Source organism: Caretta caretta, chromosome 9, assembly GCF_965140235.1.
Source record: "Caretta caretta isolate rCarCar2 chromosome 9, rCarCar1.hap1, whole genome shotgun sequence".
NCBI classification, from domain to species: Eukaryota; Metazoa; Chordata; order Testudines; family Cheloniidae; genus Caretta; species Caretta caretta.
This window is the reverse complement of record NC_134214.1, coordinates 89,307,452-89,331,017: the sequence shown is the minus strand read 5'-3', so window position 1 is coordinate 89,331,017 and position 23,566 is coordinate 89,307,452. Positions and strand designations below refer to the sequence as shown.

The 23,566-nt window shown below is 44.7% G+C and overlaps 1 protein-coding gene and 1 long non-coding RNA gene across 2 annotated transcripts in view; both read left to right on the top strand.

Moving 5' to 3' along the window:
* The window catches only part of LOC142073238 (uncharacterized), a 416,891-nt gene that overhangs the window by 78,932 nt on the left and 314,393 nt on the right, over positions 1-23,566 (top strand). The window lies entirely within an intron of this gene.
* Positions 12,712-14,431, top strand: LOC125642703 (zinc finger and SCAN domain-containing protein 32-like). The gene is made up of 2 exons (XM_048864396.2): positions 12,712-13,291; positions 13,880-14,431. Exons 1-2 carry the CDS (start codon positions 12,712-12,714, stop codon positions 13,948-13,950), a joined length of 651 nt encoding a protein of 216 aa, XP_048720353.2. The 3' UTR covers positions 13,951-14,431.

The window sequence follows — 23,566 nt, the reverse complement described above, 5'->3', positions numbered from 1 at the left end:
TGCCTCCCATTCTGCGCTGGGAGAAAACCTCTCCCCTTGGGATTAGAGTAGGACTGTATTTTGGTGCCTTGCTATGGGGATCGTACTAGTTACCTTTTTGGGGCTGGGAAGAAATTTTTCCCTCACTGCCATTGGCCTGGGCAGCGTGGGGGTTTTCACCTTCGTCTCAGCAGCCCAGGGATGTGGTGGGTAGGTTATATTGTTAAATTCATTTTGTCACTACTTGGCAGGTGTCCAGTGCAAGTAATTGTCCAACAGGGGACCTGGTTCCCTGAGAAACTGGAATTGAAAGTAGATTAGGAGAAACATCTAAAGAAGGTGAGGAATGGGGTTAGCAGTCCTATTGTCTGGTGTTGCGTGGAGACTACCTTCTCTTCTGCACCTCTTTAACCCTCGTGTAAGCGGGGGAATAGTCCCCCTGTTGTGGGGAACTTTCCTGGCTTCTGCACTACCCGGTGAAGTGGGCTAGCGAAAGGATCTGAGTCCTCGCTCCCACTTCCTTAACCCAGTGACCTCCCTGCCCTCGAGGACTCTCCTTCCACTCTCCTGCCTGGCAGAGTCCTCGTAACCCTAACAAGGCTGGGCCCAGGATTCCTGTGGGGCTCGACCCCCAACCCTGCTGTGGTCACCTAGGACAGGGGCTAGGTTGTCCCCACTCCGGGGTACTCTCTCTGCGCTGGGCACTTCTCTGACCCACTGACCATTACATACAAGTTAAAGCAAATGCGAGTTATTTAATCAACAATTAATTTTAAAAAGAATAAGGAAAAATGGGAAAGGTTAAAGGAAACACATCACCCCGCTCTGTGGCAGGGAACATCACACAGTGTCTCTGGAACGTCCGGGCAGTTCACAGTCTGCTCCTTGTAAGTCCCAGGCCTCCTTCTCAGGCCCTGGCTGTGTTGCAGGGATGCTGTGGGTTGGACACTTGCTCCGGTGGTGGCCACACGCTTTCAGTCTCTAAGTGGTAGGACCCTTCTTCCCAGTGTTGCCCCCGCCCTGTCGGGGTTATAATCCAAGCCTGGCCTGCGGAGCCTCTTGGCTGAGGCATCTCCCTGTGCTGGGCCCGCTGCCCAGGGTCCCCCTCGGTCTCCCCAGCTGCTCTCCGCACCCAGCTCCGGACTGCTCCAGCCCCAGCTCCACCACTCGGTCTCAGCACTGCTGCTGCTCTGCCTTCAGCTCCCTGGGCTGCTCCTTTGGCCCCTCTGGCTCTGGTTGCTGCCGCTCTGCTCCCAGGACAGGTCTGCTCTGCAGGCTGCTTTTGTGACTCTGCTCCCAGCACTGACCTGCTTCCTGGGCCGCTTTTCTGACCCCTCTGGCTCTGGTTGGTGCAGCTCTGCTCCCAGGGCAAGTCTGCTCTCTCTGGGCTGTGCCTGTGACTTTGGGGCTGCAGCTCTGCTCCCAGGACAGGGTCTGCTCTCTCTGGATCTGGCACAGCTCTGCTCCCCAGCTCAGCTTGGGCCCTTGCTTTCTCCTTAGCTCGGCCCCACTCTGTCTGACCCAGGCAATTCCAACTCACGCAGAGAATGGGACCTACCTGGCCTCCTGACTCCCTGATTAGCCTGCCTGTCCTGTCATTCAGGCTGACCTGGAGCATTGGCCTCTCCCCATTGTTCCTGGGGACTGTCAGTCTCAGGGTCCTGATTTCCCATAGGCCCCCCTGTTAGTACTGGGAGCTAGCAACTAAAACACCCCCACTGAATGTTAGTAAGGGGGCAACAGTCCCCTTACACTCGCATGAGAGGAGGGTCCCAGAAATGGTGCTGGGACCAGGTTAATGGGGTTGAGAGCGGAGTAAAGCCCTCCACCAGGTGGTATGGATTTGGAAGGCAGGATGAGCTGCACTGAATGAGTGATTGTCAGATAGTTCCCAAATGTGTTAGTAAAGTTGCAGCCTAATTATACCACATTCCTGATGATTTGTCTTTGTGCCTGTGGTGTCTGGGACAATGATAGCTGCCTTCCTCTGTTCTTTTTAGTGTGATTTGATAAATCCATCTCCAGTCAAGGATGGGGGGAGATAGGATGGCTTAAAATACACAAAAGTAAACCCCGTAACAAACCAGAACGGGTCCACTTAAAAAGATAATTCTGCTTCTAAATATATTCCCAGTTGTAGCAGTATTCCCCATTTTGAGTACAGGGAGTATTGCTGGAAGTGATTTTTGAACTGTTTATATGTCAGGCATACTCGTTCAGTCAATGATGTTTTCTGAATCAGGGGTTCTCACCCTTTTTGTTTCTGAGCCAGCCCCCAACGTGCTATTAAAAACTCCACGGCCAACCAGTGCCAGAACACCTGTTTTTCTACATATAAAAGCTAGGGCCGGAGTTAGATGGTACCAAGCAGGGCAATTGCCCAGGGCCCCAAGCTAAGCTTCTCAGGCTTCAGCTTCAGCCCCAGATGGCAGGGCTCGGGGCCCTGGGCTTCAGCATTGCACAGTGGGGCTTCAGCTTTCTGCCCTGGGCCCCAGCGAGTGTAACATTGGCCCTGATTGGTGGACCCCCTGAAACTTGCTCGTGGCCTCCCCGGGGGGGAGGCCCCTGGTTGAGAACAGCTGTTCTAAATAGTACTTGGCAATTAAAAATTATGGTCAAAATTCAATTCCTGGTGTAACTGGACGGCAGCTTCCATTGACTTTCACTCGGGAGTGCTTCCATTTAGGCAAGGACTGAATCTGCCTTAGTATCAGTTTGCTGTGCTAGCATATGTTAACACAAAACAGATTGTCAATATGACAGTTTGTTTTTACAGTCTTGGTCCATCTAATTTAAACATAGGTGGTGGTTTATCATTAGCCAAAGTTTTCCATCGAATATCTTATTGAGCTAATCTGCATGTCTGTCTTGGTTTATTATTGGGATGATACAGCAATTTGGGATTCCTCTGAAAATAAATCTATTCAGATTTTGCAAGTGGGACGAAGATTGCCCAGCCTAGGGCCATGCCCAGGTGGACTTCAGTGGGAGCGTAAAAAGTCCAAAGTCACCTGTAATTATCTTTATAGATTATAAGCTCTTTGGGTCAGGCACTGTGTTTTCCAAGATCTCACTCTAGCCTCTTGCATATTTTGGGTGCTACTGTAATATAAATAGGTGGCCAAAGCAATTTACGTTTGGCAAAAATAAACTTGCCTTCTGATTTTATACTATCCAGGTCATGCCAGCCAGCTGATAGCAGAGGCTGAGTTAAATCTGTCCACCTCTGTTCTTTTACGCCTGAGATCTGCTCCCTCTTCCAACAGTGTATTTTGTGTGACAGCAAATGCAATAGGCATGGCTTGTGTCTTCCCATGTCATCCTGAATCAGTGCAGGCAATGTTTGGGGACAGGGATAGCAGCTCAACATGTAAGGCAACGCCTATGGTGCGGTAGCTGGGCCATTCCGAAGCTGTGTACCTGATCGGTAGGAGATTGGGACAAACTTAATTCATGAAATCAAACAGGGTAGTGTCAGTTGTCTGGTTTTGAGATCCGAATAACGGGATGTTTCTAATAACGCCATGTAGCTCAGCAAGATTATTTCTGTTCTGCACCGAAGTGATAAATCTTATATGCCATTTTGTGATATACAAAAAGCTTTGAGAAATGAAGAGCAGAGGAAACTTTGAAGGGCTTCTCAACTTCACATGTTTTCAGACATAAAAGAAGTGTACTAATGTGTCCAGAGATTCTCCGAAACAAGCCTGAACTCTTTGCTATTCAGATGTAATTGTAGTGTGGGCTAATTGCCCTGTTTTGCTATTTAGCACTCTAAATAAGACATCCAATTTGGCTTATTTTTGCCATTGACAGAACATTGCCAAGAGTTTTTCATTTTAGAATAAAATCATATTATCCAGAGACAGCTGCCTTCTAGTGATGCTGTAATCCTTAATGTTGTTTCAGTCATTGATACTTTCACCTCTGGTATATTTCCCTCTGAGCTTCTCTTCTTTTAACATCAAAGGGTGCTCAAGAAATTATCTGAAACATGTATACTGCTGCTCGTAAACTAGAATCTTGGCATACAAAATTAATCACAAATTGTGGCCTTTCACTGATTCCAGTGATTATTCATTTGAGTGCGTCTCTTTTACTGTGGGTGATCTTTGTTAGTGTAGTGAAACAGCTGCTACCCTGCCAGTATCATAGATATATTTTATCTCATTGAACTATAATCTGATTCCCATCCTCTCATTCTTTTCGAAGGTCAGTAAGCAGGCAGCAGGAAGAAATGCATCTACGACATCTCTCAAATTAAGACCTGTTGCATTTCTATTGGACCAGATGTTGCTTCTTACCAAACACTTCAAAGATTTATAGGCCATTACCCTTCCCTTTTTCAAATCCCTCTTTAAGACATCTGCTTTGAAGCCTACAGGAAATCAGCCAGGCAACGATGGGTTAGGCAAAGGAGCAGTCATGGATTGCTGACTTGATTTACTTATTAAAGTGAAACAAGTCTCTCATATGGCAGCCCCCCTGGAGTGCCTGATTGCCGTAGGCTGTGGAATAACTTGCACAACTACCTCAGTTTCCCTCTTCCAGATGCCCCAGAAATAGTCAAAGCATCTTCCCAAGTATAATTATAGCCCCGGCACGGTTCATTTACTAAAAAACTCTTGTGCGTATAAATCGCAACACCATAGTCCAGAATTTCCAAGCCATAGTCCAAACAGAAGTGTAACATACAGACCCCAGCATCCCTTGCCATGCCCCAGCTGTCTGTCAGTCCTCTCCTGTCCGTGTACCAGAACAGCAGCCCAAGCCCTTCCAACTGGAATTCAACCCCCCTCATACTGCTTCCACTTCTTATAATCAGTATGAACTTCACTGTAATATCTTATTTTAAGATTAATTTTCCTTTATTGCATAAGGTTGTAATTTTAATGAAGTTTCCAGAATAACCCATAATTTCTTGCTTTAAGAAATCTGATAATTAACTTGCCTCTCGGCAGATAATTTTGCAAAAATTATATAGAAAAATGCTTATTTACTTTTTAAAATTCCTATTAAAATGGATATTTTTCAATGTATTAGAAGATCATTAAAAATTTCAGTATAGACTTATGAAACTCTTAATTTTCCTGTCAAGAAATGGCCATAGATGTAGTTGAAAGAGGTACACTAATGGAATGGCACTAATGCAATTTCACAAATAACTTAATGAAGCGTGTAAAGCATATTTCCTCTATTAAGTACACATAGCATGGAGTCACTTCTTGCTTACTGGGTGTGAAAAATATTTTTAATCAGCTTAAAGATGAAGAGACTCTTCAAGGTTATGCAGATTAACTATTAAAAGCCATAAAAGCTAAAAGCTCAATAAGAAATTTGGAAGGAAAAATCCAATCAACTGCATCCCTTCAGATTTGCCCATTCCTGACGTCCTTAAATAGCAAGTATAACTTACCCTGATAAAACTGGAGGTTAGTGCCCCAAAACTTCCTGAACATCCAGACTTTCTTGCTTAGAAGTTACATTACCCAATATCAAATTGTCATAAGAGTAAAGGAAGGGAAATAGCCATGGACTACATTTCAAAAATGGCCTGCATTTGCAAACACAGGACACCTTGTGTAAACACATTATTTGTTCTAGAGCTGCAGTCAAGCACATGTATAACTGTTTGCAGAACTTTGTGCTCATGAGTAATCCTACTGGCTGAAATCCCAGTCCCACTGAACTCAGTGGGAGTTTTACTATTAACTTCAATGGGGGCAGGATTTCACCCATTGAATTCTATAGGACTATTCATGTATAAAGTTAATTGCATGCATAATTGTTTTAAGGAATGGGGACTACGTGAATAGATTATAGACCTTACACATACACAATTTACCCCCATTCACCCAGGGCCGTGCAAAGGGGAGTTCAAATGAGTCTAGTGGAACCGGGACCAGAAAGGGCCCTGGTTTTGCATTATTTTTTGTTTTACTTTTTTTATTTTTCACGTCTGTTCCGTCATGGGGCTCTAGCTTTTTCCAGTAGGTCCCTGAACAGACCATTCGGAACATTCAGAATGATTGGGTAAAAGATCATACAGTTGACAAAGATACAGAAGGACAGGTGGGGCTACATTTTGCATGATCTCTTGGATATTTTGTTATAATTAGGTGAGAGTATTTGGCTTTACCTAATGATAATTTTTTGGGTTTACTTTAATTGCTTGCAAGGTATGACACTGTGTTGCGAACTTATGTAGAAGCTCTTAAGGTCAGTATTGCCTTGCCTTGCCTTGCTGCTTTTAGCTTTTCCTGGTGAGGATTGTGGTGCCGGCATAGAGAGTAAGGAGGACCAGACCTCCTTTTCCTCTGCAACAGGTTCCAGCCCCTCCTGGGGGATTCCCCAGTGTTCCCAGGCCAGTTGGGAGATGTAATCTCTCCAGTATGCCCTGGGTCAGCCTCGGGGCCTCTTCCCAGTGGGATGTGCCCAGTATAGTTCCAACGGATGCCTCCCAGGGGGCAACCTTATCCGGTGCCAGAACCACCTCAACTGGCTCCTCTCGCTCTGGAGGAGCAGCAGCTCTACTCCAAGGCCCTCCCATATAGCCGAGCTCCTCACTCTATCTCAAAGAGTAAGCCCAGCCATCCTGCAGAGAAACCTCATTTCCGCTGCTTGTACCAATGATCTTGTCCTTTTGGTCATTACCCAATGGTCCTGACTATAGGTGAGGCTAGGGATGTAGAGTGACCTTAAACTAAGAGCTTCGTCAAAGAACTCTCCTCCTGCTTCACCACCACGGATCGGTACAGCATCCGCATCACTGCCGCCACCGCACCAATCCGCGGGTTGATCTCATGCTCCCACTTGCCATCATTTGTGAAGAAGACCCCTAGATACTTGAATTTGTCCACTAAGGGTAGCTGCTCCCCCATCACTTGGAGAGAACAGTCCACTTTCTTCTGGGAGAGGACCATGACCTCTGATTTGGAGGTGCTGATTCTCATCCCAGCCGCTACACACTCAGCAGCGAAACGTTCAGATATTGCAATCTGAAGAAGCAAGGACAACATAATCTGCAAACAGCAGAGATCCCTCCAAGTCCCAATACCAGATGTACTCTATAGCTTAGCTGAGCCTTGATATCCTATCCATGAAAATCATGACCAGGAGTGGGGACAGGAAACACCTTTGGTGGAGTCCAGCACCCACCTTGAATGAATTCGACTTAATGCCAAGAATACGAATGCAACTCTTACTCTGAGAATAGAGGGACTGGACGGCCCGCAAATGCGGCACTGGCATTTGATAATCCTGCAGCACTTCCCACAAGACATCTTGGGGAACATGGTCGTATGCCTTCCCCAGGTCTGCAAACCAAAGGTAGACCAGATTAGCAAACTCCTATGACCCCTCGAGTATCTGCGAGAGAGCAAAGAGCTGGTCCGTTGTTCCCTGATCAGGACAGAATCCACATTGTTCCTCCTGAGTCTGAGGTTCAACTAATGGGCGTAACCTCCATAGCGCCCTTCCATAGGCTTTACCAGGGAAGTTAGGGAATGTGATCCCCCTATCGTTGGAACACACCCTCTGTTTGCCTTTCTTAAACATTGGGACTATCTCGCTGGTTTGCCAGTCCAGAGGTACTGCACCTGTCTTCCATGCAACATTGAAGAGGCATGTTAACCACGACACACCAACATTATCCAGTGCTTTCAACATCTCCGGGTGAATCTCGTCCACCCCTGCTGCCTTACCACTATGAAGGCACTTTACCGCCAAATTGATCTCAGCATCAGAAATAGATCCAATATCACCGGAGGTTTCCAGCACTGCCTCCTGGAATGGGGGGGGGGGGTGTCCATTGGATTGAGGAGTTCCTCAAAGTGGTCCTTCACCTCTCTATGATCTTCTCAGTTGAGGTCAGCATTTTACCATCCTTGCTGAGTATAGCCCGGGCAACATCCCACTGATCCCCCCTAAGGTGACGAATGGTTTGCCAGAACACCTTTGAGTCTGTCTGGTAGTCATTCTTCATGGTCTCTCCAAACTCCTCCCAAGCATGGGCTTTCGCTTCAATGACCACCACAGCTGCAGCCCTCTTAGCCAGCCAGTACCTCTCCTTCCTTTTCCAGTTGCCTAGCTGCCCAGGTGTAGCCCAGCCCTCTTTGATTAGCGGGATTCGGCTCACCTGCTCCAGTCCAGGGGAACTGGGCTCAGTCTATCCACAGAGACCAGCTGTCTTATGACGGGCACATTTGTTATTAATGGCACAGGAAAATGACGCTTAACGTCACTAGGCATGTCAGGCCAGGTTACCCTGGGGAAAGGGAAATATGTGCAATTAGAAGTGTAGGTTTTTTATGTCCCTAGCTTTACCACAGCTGACATTAGGAAGGGAAAGAGTTGGATGGCTTGGGGAGTATCGGCATGTTTGAGACCCCCCACCCATCCACGTAGGTACTGTCTACACTGCAGCAGCACAAGTGTGCCGTGGTAGTATTTCAGAGGCAGATGAGCATTTAGCAGCGCCAGATTCTGGCTGCTCACAGGACGGTGTGTAATGAGGCGGAGAGAAATGTACAGGAGCTCTTCCCTTATTTGCCTATGTGCACAGAGAAAACCAAAACCCTGGTGTCAGGAAATGTTACTGCTGCCTGTGTGGGTGAGGTGAGTCTTGGGCCTGAATTCTGTCACATGAGTGAACACAGTGCTGTGCCAAGGGTCTTCTGGGTCTGGTCTGAAGACTCAGATCTTGGACTTTCTTTCCCCCTCTCCCAGCCCCAAACTCACCATTAAGTACTCTTACAAAGAGACCATCCTAGCCTTCCCTGAAGCAATCTCATTAATTAGCTTGTCCCAATCTATCAGCCTTGCTTCAGATTTCTCTACAGAATCAACTGCCAGGTCACTTAACCTTTCCAGCCCGATGGATCTTTTTAAGTAGGCCTTGATTAATATTCATTTGCCGAGACTCCTTTCATAGTTATAGCCGTAGTTACAAGAAGACAGCAAAAAATAAGCAATGCTCTTTCATCGGTAGGGAAACTCGCACTTAAAGACATTTTGTGAATGGAGCTAAGGAGATCAATGGGTGCCTTTGTTTTGAATCCTCCTTGAATATTTGCTTGCAAAAACTGAGCTCAGCCTCATTCACAAATCTTTCAAAGTTTAAATCCTCATGGTAACTGCTTGCTAAGTTTGGAGCATGACTCTTTAGCTCTCGGCACTGATAATTTTCAGTTTCTCACCCATCAAAAAAGCAAACCGTTCTCCAATTCCATCATGCTTACGCATCCTATTACCCCACTGAGGTGAAAACCTCACATTCAGCAACGGTTTTTTTGGATCTGATTACCTTTTGTCCTCTGCAAGCTTGCCTGGCGTTACTTTCCGCTTCAAGATTGTTTCTCTTTGAACTTCATGGATATTCCTAATCTTTCATCATGTGAAGCAGCAACTTCCTTACACGCAACACAAAAAACACACAAAAAAATAATTACCATAAAGCATCTTGAAGGCCACCAAGAAAATTGCAAGCTGTTGGAATGTCAAGATCCAGACTCTGCAATTTTTTGCTCACAACATTATTTTCAATAAGAGAGTTTACCATATCTCAGCCAAAACAAGGAATGAAAACTCTGAAATGTCCCCTTTCCCAGGTTAACTTGGCCTGACATGCCTAGTGACGTTAGTGTCATTGTCCTGTGCTATTAATAACAAATGTGCCTGTCATAGGACAGCTGGTCTCTGTGGATAGACTCAGTTCCCCTGGACTGGAGCAGGTGACCCCAATCCAGCTAATTACAGAGAACTGGGCTACACCTGGGCAGCTGGACAAGGAAGGGCTGAGCCTTGGTCAGCAGAGGCTACACTAGAGAGGAGCTAACTTCTGTGGTGGGTCCCTGGAGCAAGGGAGCATGGGGCTCAAGGAAACAGCCCTGCAACTCCAAGAAGGGAGGCAAGGAAGCTGCCATGTGCTGGAGAGCCAGAGACCCCTGGGAGGGGTGGCCCTGATGCCTGGGGGCCCAGGTATTGCTGCCTTCTGTTGGTTTGTTTAAACTTTTGTTATAAAAAAAATAAACCACCTCACCTGGGACTGGGCATGACAGCACGTGTTTGGTGCTGGGGACCAGCAGTGGCGCCCCGGTCATAGTACCACAAGCCAGTAAGGTGTTAGTGTGCAATATTCAAAATGGCACACTGTTGTTCTCCTAGCATATTTTCAAACCTGCTGAAAACCCTTTTCATCTTTTATTTCAACCCTGAATTGTTCTCTCTGGAACATCAGGATATTTAGACTCCGTGTAGTTTTATTCATGGTATGTAGTCAGTTAACCTGTGTTGGCTCTTTTGTGTAGAAGGAGATCATAGCAGTGATGCTAAATGTTCTGCAAGTAATATTGGTAACGCTCTCTAATAGGATGCAGAATTCAGGAACAGGTTTTGTTTCTTAAGATGTGTGATACAATTAATATGTATTTTGGCCACAATTCAGCAAAACATGTTAGCACCAGCTCTATTCAGCAAAGCACTTAAACATTGCTTACAGTTAAGTGCTTTGATAACTGTAGATGAACTGCTGAATTGGGGCCCAAGATATTGAATCTGTTCTCAGATATTCCTGTTAAAACCTTGGGGAGCATCCCCAAATTAAAGAAGTTACACTCTCCAGTAGGGCTATGGTAGACAGCACTCTGATAATTTAGATAGTGGTAAACTATTGCCTCTCTTATGGAATGGAATTTGCAGATGTCTTCTACAAATCATTTTATTTTTGAGGTACTCCACAGAGAACGTTAAAGTTAACTGACATATTGCAGATGGTGATTCAATTCTAACTGGTTGAGTATAATTGTACATCTTGGAGTTTCAGTTATCGATTGCAGGAACATTTCCTTCTAAGTCTTGTGATTGGATCATTTCGGAAGATGACCATCAAGCACAAACTACACATGCTCACATCCATCCAGCACCCACAACACATGCCCACACACCTGTCTTTCTCTCTGTCCCTAAAGAAAAAGCTCCTTTTAGCCATGCTTTCACAAAAGGGCATTCTATTAAGTGGGAAAATGCTATGCTCATCTAGAAATGTGAAAACTAGTAAAAGAGAAGAATTGCAGCAGCTTCTTTGTCAATAAACCAGGCTGACGGTTCCACCAATCTTTTTGATTTCTTATGTTATAGTTCCCTCTAGTCAGTCATACCAACACAATGAATCTAGAGTAAATAGTATATCATGGAAAAAAGTTTTCAGAGCCAGCAAAGAACTTTACTGAAGCAAGGTCAAGATGTTGCCATTATTTGCATATTCGGCTTTCATGCTGCAGGGATATTTGGTATTTCCTGTGGGTCACAAAAACAATCTTTCGGAGCATATATCCTAATAATTTCATTGAGGAATAACCATCATTTGAGGAAATTATTCAGTGGCTTGTCTAATAAAATCTGAAAGGGAGTTTAATTTAGTTTCTATATTTATTATTAATTTTTGTGCATATTTTCATGTGCAGAACTCCCACCAAAGTCAGTGGGAGTTTGCATTTTAAAGCACCGTAAAGCCAGCCACTTAATTATTTCCACAGTACAGACCATCAAGCACAAAGCTTTGTATCAATTTACACTTAGGTTCTCAAGTGTGGGCTTGATTGCCCTCTTGCCTCGAATGGTATAAATCAGGAGTTAATGCCATTGATTTCAATGGACTTATAGTCGTGTTAAGCCATTTTAAGTGTCAGTTCACCTATTCAACACATTGCAAGGAAGCCAAACTATTCAGGACTTTTGTTCTGCTTCAGCATAAATCGTTTAATGGCTTCCAGTTTCTCTGTAAGAGGGCAACATTTAAAACAGAGAGGGGGACACTGACTTTCTGGCTCTCTAGAACTCAAATCAATCAGAGTCATGGAGTAAATTTTGGGAAGGAAAAGTGCAAAATGTGATCTCTTCTAATGAGTTTTTCAGTGGGAATCCTTCCCTGTAGGCAAACAAAGTCTAGGGAATTTTAAATCCCCTTGTTAAACATCAGAAGGTGGCAGGTAATTAGAGAACAGCACCCCTCCTGGAGCTTGAGGTTTTGTAAAACTATTCTTGGGACTTTATTTATTTTGTATGTATTTTGATTTATAAAGCACAGATCTTAAGCCATTAGGAGCTGACACAATTTTTAAACCTACACGGAGCTTGTCCCCTGTTGTTTGAATTCCCTCTTATTTTATTGTATTGTTAATATTTTTACAAGTGCCATCTTGTGCTATCTTTAGATATAGAAGAATCTCTCCGCCTCAGAAATAGGCAGCCACAAATAATTGCCTTGCAGTGTACACTTCTCTACAAACACGCTCTGTAATACATACTGGGGAAAATCCTGAAATCCTTATTTCTGCAAAACTCCTATTGAAGCCATGGGCAGGACAGAATATGACTAAGTCCTGGTCTACACTAGGACTTTAGGTTGAATTTAGCAGCATTAAATTGATGTAAACCTGCACCCGTCCACACGATGAAGCCCTTTATTTCGACTTAAAGGGCTCTTAAAATCGATTTCCTTACTCCACCCCTGACAAGTGGATTAGCGCTTAAATCGGCCTTGAGGCTCGAATTTGGGGTACTGTGGACACAATTCGACGGTATTGGCCTCCGGGAGCTATCCCAGAGTGCTCCATTGTGACCGCTCTGGACAGCACTCTCAACTCAGATGCACTGGCCAGGTAGACAGGAAAAGAACCGTGAACTTTTGAATCTGATTTCCTGTTTGGCCAGCATGGCAAGCTGCAGGTGACCATGCAGAGCTCATCAGCAGAGGTGACCATGATGGAGTTCCAGAATCGCAAAAGAGCTCCAGCATGGACCGAACGGGAGGTACGGGATCTGATCGCTGTATGGGGAGAGGAATCCGTGCTATCAGAACTCCGTTCCAGTTTTCGAAATGCCAAAACCTTTGTCAAAATCTCCCAGGGCATGAAGGACAGAGGCCATAAGAGGGACCCGAAGCAGTGCCACGTGAAACTGAAGGAGCTGAGGCAAGCCTACCAGAAAACCAGAGAGGCGAACGGCCGCTCCGGGTCAGAGCCCCAAACATGCCGCTTCTATGATGAGCTGCATGCCATTTTAGGGGGTTCAGCCACCACTACCCCAGCCGTGTTGTTTGACTCCTTCAATGGAGATGGAGGCAATACGGAAGCAGGTTTTGGGGACGAAGAAGATGATGATGATGAGGTTGTAGATAGCTCACAGCAAGCAAGCGGAGAAACCGGTTTTCCCGACAGCCAGGAACTGTTTCTCACCCTGGACCTGGAGCCAGTACCCCCTGAACCCACCCAAGGCTGCCTCCTGGACCCAGCAGGCGGAGAAGGGACCTCCGGTGAGTGTACCTTTTAAAATACTGTACATGGTTTAAAAGCAAGCATGTGAAAGGATTACTTTGCCCTGGCATTTGCGGCTCTCCTGGATGTACTCCCAAAGCCTTTGCAAAAGGTTTCTGGGGAGGGCAGCCTTATTGCATCCTTCATGGTAGGACATTTTACCACTCCAGGCCAGTAACACGTACTCGGGAATCATTGTACAACAAAGCATTGCAGTGTATGTTTGCTGGCGTTCAAACAACATCCATTCTTTATCTCTCTGTGTTATCCTCAGGAGAGTGAGATATAATTCATGGTCACTTGGTTGAAATAGAGTGCTTTTCTTCAGGGGACACTCAGAGGAGCCCATTCCTGCTGGGCTGTTTGCCTGTGGCTAAACAGAAATGTTCCCCGCTGTTAGCCACAGGGAGGGGGGAGGGTTGAGGGGGTAGCCACGCGGTGGGGGGAGGCAAAATGTGACCTTGTAACGAAAGCACATGTGCTATGTGTGTAATGTTAACAGCAAGGTTTACCCTGAAAGAGTGTAGCCACTGTTTTATAAAATGTGTCTTTTTAAATACCACTGTCCCTTTTTTTTTCTCCACCAGCTGCATGTGTTTCAATGATCACAGGATCTTATCACAGGATCTTCTCCTTCCCAGAGGCTAGTGAAGCTTAGAAAGAAAGAAAAAACGCACTCGAGATGAAATGTTCTCCGAGCTCATGCTGTCCTCCCACACTGACAGAGCACAGACGAATGCGTGGAGGCAAATAATGTCAGAGTGCAGGAAAGCACAAAATGACCGGGAGGAGAGGTGGCGGGCTGAAGAGAGTAAGTGGCGGGCTGAAGACAGGGCTGAAGCTCAAATGTGGCAGCAGCGTGATGAGAGGAGGCAGGATTCAATGCTGAGGCTGCTGGAGGACCAAACCAGTATGCTCCAGTGTATGGTTGAGCTGCAGCAAAGGCAGCTGGAGCACAGACTGCCACTGCTGCCCCTCTGTAACCAACCGCCCTCCTCCCCAAGTTCCATAGCCTCCACACCCAGACACCCAAGAACGCGGTGGGGGGGCCACCGGCCAACCAGCCACTCCGCCACAGAGGATTGCCCCAAAAAAAGAAGGCTGGCATTCAATAAATTTTAAAGTTGTAAACTTTTAAAGTGCTGTGTGACATTTTCCTTCCCTCCTCCACCTCCCCTCCTCGGCTACCTTGGTAGTCGTCCCTCTGTTTGTGTGATGAATGAATAAAGAATGCATAAATGTGAAGCAACAATGACTTTATTGCCTCTGCAAGCGGTGATTGAAGGGAGGAGGGGAGGGTGGTTAGCTTACAGGGAAGTAGAGTGAACCAAGGGGCGGGGGGTTTCATCAAGGAGAAACAAACAGAACTTTCACACCGTAGCCTGGCCAGTCATGAAACTGGTTTTCAAAGCTTCTCTGATGCGTACCGCGCCCTTCTGTGCTCTTCTAACCGCCCTGGTGTCTGGCTGCGCGTAACCAGCAGCCAGGCGATTTGCCTCAGCCTCCCACCCCGCCATAAACGTCTCCCCCTTACTCTCACAGATATTGTGGAGCACACAGCAAGCAGTAATAACAGTGGGAATATTGGTTTTGCTGAGGTCTAAGCGAGTCAGTAAACTGCGCCAGCGCGCCTTTAAACATCCAAATGCACATTCTACCACCATTCTGCACTTGCTCAGCCTGTAGTTGAACAGCTCCTGACTACTGTCCAGGCTGCCTGTGTACGGCTTCATGAGCCATGGCATTAAGGGGTAGGCTGGGTCCCCAAAGATAACTATAGGCATTTCAACACCCTCAACGGTTATTTTCTGGTCTGGAAAGTAAGTCCCTTGCTGCAGCTGTTCATACAGACCAGAGTTCCTGAAGATGCGAGCGTCATGTACCTTTCCCGGCCATCTGACGTTGATGTTGGTGAAACGTCCCTTGTGATCCACCAGTGCTTGCAGCACTATTGAAAAGTACCCCTTGCGGTTTATGTACTTGGCAGCTTGGTGCTCCGGTGCCAAGATAGGGATATGGGTTCCGCCTATGGCCCCACCACAGTTAGGGAATCCCATTGCAGCAAAGCCATCCACTATGACCTGCACATTTCCCAGAGTCACTACCCTTGATATCAGCAGATCTTTGATTGCGTGGGCTACTTGCATCACAGCAGCCCCAACAGTAGATTTGCCCACTCCAAATTGATTCCCAACTGACTGGTAGCTGTCTGGCATTGCAAGCTTCCACAGGGCTATCGCCACTCACTTCTCAACTGTGAGGGCTGCTCTCATCTTGGTATTCATGCGCCTCAGGGCAGGGGAAAGCAAGTCACAAAGTTCCATGAAAGTGCCCTTACGCATGCGAAAGTTTCGCAGCCACTGGGAATCGTCCCAGACCTGCAACACTATGCGGTCCCACCAGTCTGTGCTTGTTTCCCGAGCCCAGAATCGGCGTTCCACAGCATGAATCTGCCCCATTAGCACCATGATGCATGCATTGGCAGGGCCCATGCTTTCAGAGAAATCTGTGTCCATGTCCTGATCACTCACGTGACCGCGCTGACATCGCCTCCTCACCCGGTATCGCTTTGCCAGGTTCTGGTGCTGCATATACTGCTGGATAATGCGTGTGGTGTTTAGTGTGCTCCTAATTGCCAAAGTGAGCTGAGCGGCCTCCATGTTTGCCTTGATATGGCGTCAGCACAGAAAAAAGGCGCGGAATGATTGTCTGCCGTTGCTCTGACGGAGGGAGGGGCGACTGACGACACGGCTTACAGGGTTGGCTTCAGGGAGCTAAAATCAACAAAGGGGGTGGCTTTACATCAAGGAGTATTTGAGGCAGGACTTCACGGAGGGTTCCAATAAGAAATGGTGCACCTAAGTTATTGTTCTTATTGGAACAAGGAGGTTAGCCTGGCCTCTGATTGATACATGGCTAGATTTACCTCACTGCACCTTCTCTGTGAGTGACTGCAGTGTGACCTAGAGGAATGAGTCCCCTAGACAGGGGAGGGGGGGACGCAAATGAGTACAAAACAAATCTGGTCTATTTCTTGTTTTGATCCACTCCATCTATCTTTTACATCTTTGGCTGGCAGCAGACGGTGCAGAAGGACTGCATGCCATCCACATCTCATGGCTGCTCGGCAGAAGATGGTACAGTACGACTGCTAGCCATCCTCATCTCTTGCCTGCCCGGCAGAAGATGGTACAATACGACTGCTAGCCATCCTCTTCTCTTGCGTGCCTGGCAGAAGATGGTACAATACGACTGCTAGCCATCCTCTTCTCTTGCGTGCCTGGCAGAAGATGGTACAGTACGACTGCTAGCAATCCGTATCGCCTGCCTGCTCACCATAAGACGGTTCAATAGGACTGACTGCAGGACTAAAGAGAATGATCTGGTCAAGTCACTCCAAATTTAGTCCCTGAGCCCATGTCTGCCCAGGCGCTCCCAGCCGACGTGGCCAGGAGCACCTCGGACATGACGATGACGGCTACCAGTCGTACTGCACCGTCTGCTGCCAGAAGGCAATGGGTTGCTGCTACTGTGTAGCAATGCCGTACCGCGTCTGCCAGCACCCAGGAGACATACGGTGACGGTTACCTGAGCGGGCTCCATGCTTGCCGTGGTATGGCGTCTGCACAGGTAACTCAGGAAAAAAGGCGCGAAACGATTGTCTGCCCTTGCTTTCACGGAGTGAGGGAGGGAAGGGGGGCCTGACGATATGTACCCAGAACCACCCGTGACAATGTTTTAGCCCCATCAGGCATTGGGATCTCAACCCAGAATTCCAATGGGCAGCGGAGACTGCGGGAAATGTGGGATAGCTATCCACAGTGCAACGCTCTGGAAGTCGACTCTAGCCTCGGTACTGTGGAAGCACTCCGCCGAGTTAATGCACTTAATGCACTTAGAGCATTTTCTGTGGGGACACACACACTCGAATATATAAAACCGATTTCTAAAAAAACAACTTCTATAAATTCAACCTTATTCCGTAGTGTAGACATACCCTTAGGCTATGTTTTAGTCATGGGTATTTTTAGTAAAAGTCACGGACGGGTCACAGGCAGTAAACAAAAAATTACTACATACCCCTGACTAAAACTTGGGGAGGGGTGGGCTGCCCGGGGGCACTGCGGGTGCTGAGGGAGGGCAGCCCAGGTGCTGAGGGGGAGGTGTAGGTGGTGCGCAGAGCTGCCTGGCCATGCCTCCACCTAGGAGCTGAGTGAGGGGGATGTTGCTGCTTCCAGGGAGTCCCCCAGGGAAGTGCTGCTCAGAGCCCACCTCACCCTGTCCTGTGCCCCACCCCCCTACCCCCTCCTGCACCCAAACTCTGCTGCTGGTGGCGGGGGGGGGGGAATCTGTGACAAACTTGCAGCCTTAAATATGACCCATTGTGTATATTCTTTCATTAAAATATTTTTATTTCCACCTGTCTTCTCCTTTTTTTTTCTTCTTTTTTCTTTTTTTTTACTCTCAGTCTCTATTAAACAGAAGGAAACTCAGTAAGGTCTGATCATTACCTATGTATAAAACTATACAGTGTGAATTCACCCATCCATAATGGTAATTAACCCATTTCCTTCTTAAGGGGTTTGTTAGTAACTATCCATGGGGCTTCTGATGACTTTATAAATCCTATTCAAAGAGGAAAGAAAATCAGATTTATTTATAAATTATGGGGAATAAAAACAGCCAATCAGTAAATGATGACTACATAAATCTAATCCAACATTTCTTATCATAGAATGAAAATACATTTACTCCATTGGGGAGATCAAGCATGAAATTATTAGTTGTATATGAATTATAGTGCAGAAATACATAAATATAATACACATTACCTGCAGTTTATGGAGGCGAATGAATTTCACCTATAATGTTTTTGGAATAGTTTTAATAACTAATTACTGTAGGATAAAAACAAGCTTCTCTCTGTGTAAATATAAACTACCATTGTTTTACATTGGATGTTTTCTACTTCTTTTAACTTCATACTGTAATTGTCCTATTTAATAAACATATCAATCATACCCTTCCTTTGTATACTTAAGTAACTGTTTTTGCTCAAGAATTAACAATTGTCACAGAATTATCAATTGCTTAATAGAAAGGCCCAGTCCATTTTCTGCACCCAAACTATTCTTGATAGATATTACTTGTGTTGTAAAAAACTTGATCATAATTCCATGAATAATGGATATATTTATTTTTGCCTGGTAGGAGGTACCCGTGTTTGTCAGGCAAACGTTTATCACAGATGTATACTGGCCTCTCTGCATCATTAAGCATTCAATAAATTTCCCCTATGGGCTGCTGTGTTCCTGGTATGCTTTTTGGTCAACAAAAATAATGTACCATGGGATTTTTTTCTACAAAAATTATCATCTCTCTGTTGCACTAACATGGTCCCTCTGAAGGGGTGATGTGGCACTGGTATACACAACTGAATTTAGTCCTGTACATGCTGATGAAATGTCTGTGCCAAATTCTGCCATCTGTTACACTCATGCAACCTCAGTGAAGTCAATAGGGTTGGCCTTATGTAACTAAGGGCAGCACATTAGCTATAGTCAATAGCTATTACGCTAATGTATCTAAGGCCTGGTGTCCTAATGGTATGATTGTTAAAAATGGTCTCCAATCTTGATGACCCAGTTAATTGTGGTCATCAGTTCTAACATTTAGACATCTAATTTCCTGCCTTCATCATGGAATCGTAGAACTGGAAGGGATCTCAAGAGGTCATCAAGTCCAGTCCCCTGCACTTGTGGCAGGACTAATTATCTAGACCATTCCTGACAGGTGTTTGTCTAACCTGCTCTAAAAAATCTCCAGTGATGGAGATTCCACAACCTCCCTAGGCAATTTATTCCAGTGCTTAACCACCCTGACAGTTAGGAAGTTTTTCTGAAAGTCCAGCGTAAACCTCCCTTGCTGCAATTTAAGCCCCTTGCTTCTTGTCCTATCCTCAGAGGTTAAGAAAAACAATTTTTCTCCCTCCTCCTTGTAACAACCTTTTACATACTTGAAAACTGTTATCATGTTCCTTTTCAGTCTTTTCTTTTCCAGACTAAACAAACCCAATTTTTTTAATCTTCACTCATAGGTCATGTTTTCTAGACCTTTAATCATTTTTGTTGCTCTTCTCTGGACTCTCTCCAGTTTGTTCACACCCCGTCCTGAAATGTGGTGCCCAGAACTGGACACAATACTCCAGCTGAGGCCTAATCAGAGTGGAGTGGAGCGGAAGAATTACTTCTCGTGTCTTGCTTAGAACACTCCTGCTAATACATCTTCCTCAGTACTCCTTCCTAGGCAGTCATTTCCCATTTTGTATGTGTGCAACTGGTTGTTCCTTCCTAAGTGGAGTACTTTGCATTTGTCCTTATTGAATTTCATCCTGTTTACTTCAGACCATTTCTCCAGTTTGTCCAGATCATTCTGAATGTTAATCCTGTCCTCCAAAGCACTTGCAACCCCTCCCAGCTTAGTATCGTCCACAAACTTTATAAGTGTACTCTGTATGCCATTATCGAAATCTTTGATGAAGATATTGAACAGAGCCGGACCTAGAACTGATCCCTGTGGGACCCCACTCATTATGGCCTTCCAGCATGACTGTGAACCACTGATTACTTTCTGGGAATGGTTTTCCAATCAGTTTTGCATGCACTTTATAGTAGCTCTATCTAGGTTGCATTTCCCTAGTTTAGTTATGAGAGGGTCATGAGGGACAGTATTAAAAACTTTACTAAAGTCAAGATATACCACGTCTACCACTTCCCCCCATCCATAAGGCTTGTTACCCTGTCAAAGAAAGCTATCAGGTTGGTTTGACACAATTCGTTTTTGACAACTCCACGCTGACTGTTACTTATCATCTTGTTATCGTCTAGATGTTTGCAAATTGAATGCTTAATTATTTGCTCCATTATCTTTCTGGGTACAGAAGTTAAGATGGCTAGTCTGTAATTCCCTAGGTTGTCCTTATTTCCCTTTTTATAGATTGGCACTATATTTGCCCTTTTCCAGTCTTCTGGAATCTCTCCCATCTTCCATGACTTCTCAAAGATAATAGATAATGGCTCTGATATCTCCTCAGTAAGCTCCTTGAGTATTCTAGGCTGCATATCATCAGGCCCTGGTGACTTGAAGACATCTAATTTGTCCAAGTAATTTTTAACTTGTTCTTTCCCTATTTTAGCCTCTTCTGATCCTACCTCATTTTCACTGGCATTCACTATGTTAGATGTCCAATCACCACCAACCTTCTTGGTGAAAACCGAAATGAAGAAGTCATTAAGCACCTCTGCCATTTCCACATTTTCTGATATTATTTCCCACCCCCAGCCCCCATTGAGTAATGGGCCTACCCTGTCCTTGGTCTTCATCTTGCTTCTAATGTTTTTGTAGAATGTTTTCTTGTTACCCTTCATGTCTCTAGCTAGTTTGATCTTGTTTTGTGCCTTGGCCTTTCTAATTTTGTCCCTACATACTTGTGTTATTCGTTTATATTCATCCTTTGTAATTTGACCTAGTTTCCACTTTTTGTAGGACTCTTTTTTGATTTTTAGATCATTGAAGATCTCCTGGGCAAGCCAGGATGGTCTCTTGCCACACTTCCTATCTTTCCTACATAGTGGGATAGTTTGCTCTTGTGCCCTTAATAATGTCTCTTAGAAAAACTGCCAACTGTCTTCAATTGTTTTTCCCCTTAGACTTCCTTCCCATGGTATCTTACCTACCAACTCCCTGAGTTTGCTAAAGTCTGTCTTCTTGAAATCCATTGTTTTTATTTTGCTGTTCTCCCTCCTACCATTCCTTAGAATCATGAACTCTATCATTTCATGATCACTTTCACTCATCATGTAATTAGATGTCTTCAATGGAGCCATGCTAAAGGATCCGAGTGCTGGATCAGAGTTTGGAAAAGATTTGCTCTTGATAGAAGTCAGGTTGAGTAACACTGCTCTGACATCTGTGCACATGTGCATCCATGGAACTAACATGAAAATAAAGTTATACAAATATTTCTCTCCTTATGGGTTGGCTCTTCAAAGCTTTCACTTGTGGTCTGAGTCCTGCTGACATTGCGGATAGGAGATAGAGCTAAGTACGTGCTTCCTGGTGACCAGTTAGAGGGAGAAAGGAAATCTCGTCAATACATAGAAAAAGTTGACTTATGCTTTAGGCCAACATAATACACTGAAATGAGCATGTGGGCCCAATCCTGCTCCTGTTAAAGTGAATGGGATTTTTGTTATTATGATCGTTAGAGTTGTGATGGTATCTAGAGGCTGGTCCAGTTGTTAGGGTGCCAACATGGGAGACTCTGGTTCAAATCCCTGCTTTGCCATAGATTTCCTGTGGGACTTTGAGCAAGTCACTTAGGCTCTCTGTGCCTCAATAATAGCACTGCTCTGCCTCACAGGGGTTTGTGAGGATAAATACCATAGATGGATAGAGTTCACCAACCAAGCATCATGGCTCCAATCTGCCTGTTTAGCTTGTTTAGTTTAGTGACACAACCAAGATTTTACTAGTCTCTAATTGGTAGACGATGTTGTTCAAATCACTTTTCTCTCCATAACAGCATGTCCTACATAGCTGTTGTTCCTAAACAAAATGACTTCAGCTGAAAATATTTAGAGACATGGGAGTGAATGTGAGGATTTGGTATAAAAATCCATATTGCTGCCCTGGAAGGACAGGACATCATTGATTATGTGTTTCATGGAAAATCCTGTAGAATTTGATGAGCCTGCAAACTATTGATTTTAGCAGAAATTTAATAGGGTTCTATGGAAACTACCCTAAAAACCTACAGAATCTAAGAGAAAATTATATATCCTGTCTATAGATTTTTTTAAACCGTTCTACAGAAGGATTACCAATCTTTTCTGTAGGTTTAAAGTAACTTCTAAACACCCCCTAAACTTTCTTACAGAACTCTATTGGTTTTTTATGCCAAAGGACTTTTCCATGAATGGCAACAGCCAAAGATCTTCGCATTACACAAAGTGACTGGAGAAACAGAAGAAGAGTTGGAAACTGTAACAAAAATATTAGGAAATTCTGGAGCTGTTTAAAGTTACATGCCTCAAAATATGGGGACTTGAACTATTTAAACCACATTTCGTGTATGTTTAAACTAGTTATGTCATATGATGATGAACCAATTAAAGCAGATATACTACTCATGATAAAGGAATATAGACCTTTGCTTCTTTGTTATATTGTTTAGAAATTTAGAATTTTGAACATATCAAATGGGAGGGAGACACAAAACTTTTTGCTGTGGGCCTGATTCAACTGCCATTGAAGTCAGTGAGAAGAATCCCATTGATTTCAAAAGGACTTGGGTCAGACCCTATTTGAATAATCTTTATGGGCCCAATCCTGCTGAGTACCTTCTGTAAAAGCAAATGGGAGTACGTTTCAGGAAATTCATCTCCTTGCATGACTGGGCATTAATTCCTCCAACAGAGGCCAAGATGAGGTTAGTGTAGATTTCTTTTCTACGGGGACACACTGTTTTATTAAAGATGTGCAGTGTGAAATTGTTGTCATAGCAACATCAGCCAGTGATGACATAGTCACACTGCTCAAGGATCTTTTTAAAAATGTTACATAAAACAAAGCCCAACAACCAGACAAAAGAAAACAACAAAGGAAGCAGAAGGGCAGGATCTAATGTTAATGCAAGATTAATTGAAGAAGTTAAACTTGACAGTATGCTTACTTTGTAACTATGCATTATTTGTCAGCAAGAGTTGAAGACATCTGTGAACAACTGAGATCAGCAGGGGACCCAATTTGGAACGCACAGAAAAATTATCTTCAAAACGTCACTAGCAGTCTCACCCTTGACTTATTCAACAAAAGAGGAAATACAGGCTATCAGTTTGATGCCAGTAATAGAGAACAGAAGATATGCTAGAGGAGACCAGAAGTAACTTCAGCTATTGATTTTCTGCTGCAGGCTTTTATTTTAGGGGGCCCTGGTTAATTTTTTTGTACCAGGTGTACTGAAAATATAATAGTCCTAACAATTGTTTACCATTATAAAATCAACAGTAGGTTTTCAGTTATTCACTTGTTGCAAATAAAATGGGAGATGAATCTGTGTGTTTTTTTATGAACTTCTGCAGGCACTAAACTGAGGCTTTGAATCATGTTGAGAAGTTGTACTGGAGAAGTCCTTGTCTTGTGGGGTAATTTTAGAGATGGTATAATAGAATACAATGGTCAGATTGGGTAGGGTCTTCCCTGTGTTGTGTACA

Bases quoted from the DNA above. Each gene is read 5' to 3' on its own strand.
- LOC125642703 (XM_048864396.2), top strand. From the start codon at position 12,712: ATGCAGAGCTCATCAGCAGAGGTGACCATGATGGAGTTCCAGAATCGC. The intron at 13,292-13,879 runs GTGAGTGTACCT...TTTCTCCACCAG, and splicing joins AGGCGGAGAAGGGACCTCCG to CTGCATGTGTTTCAATGATC.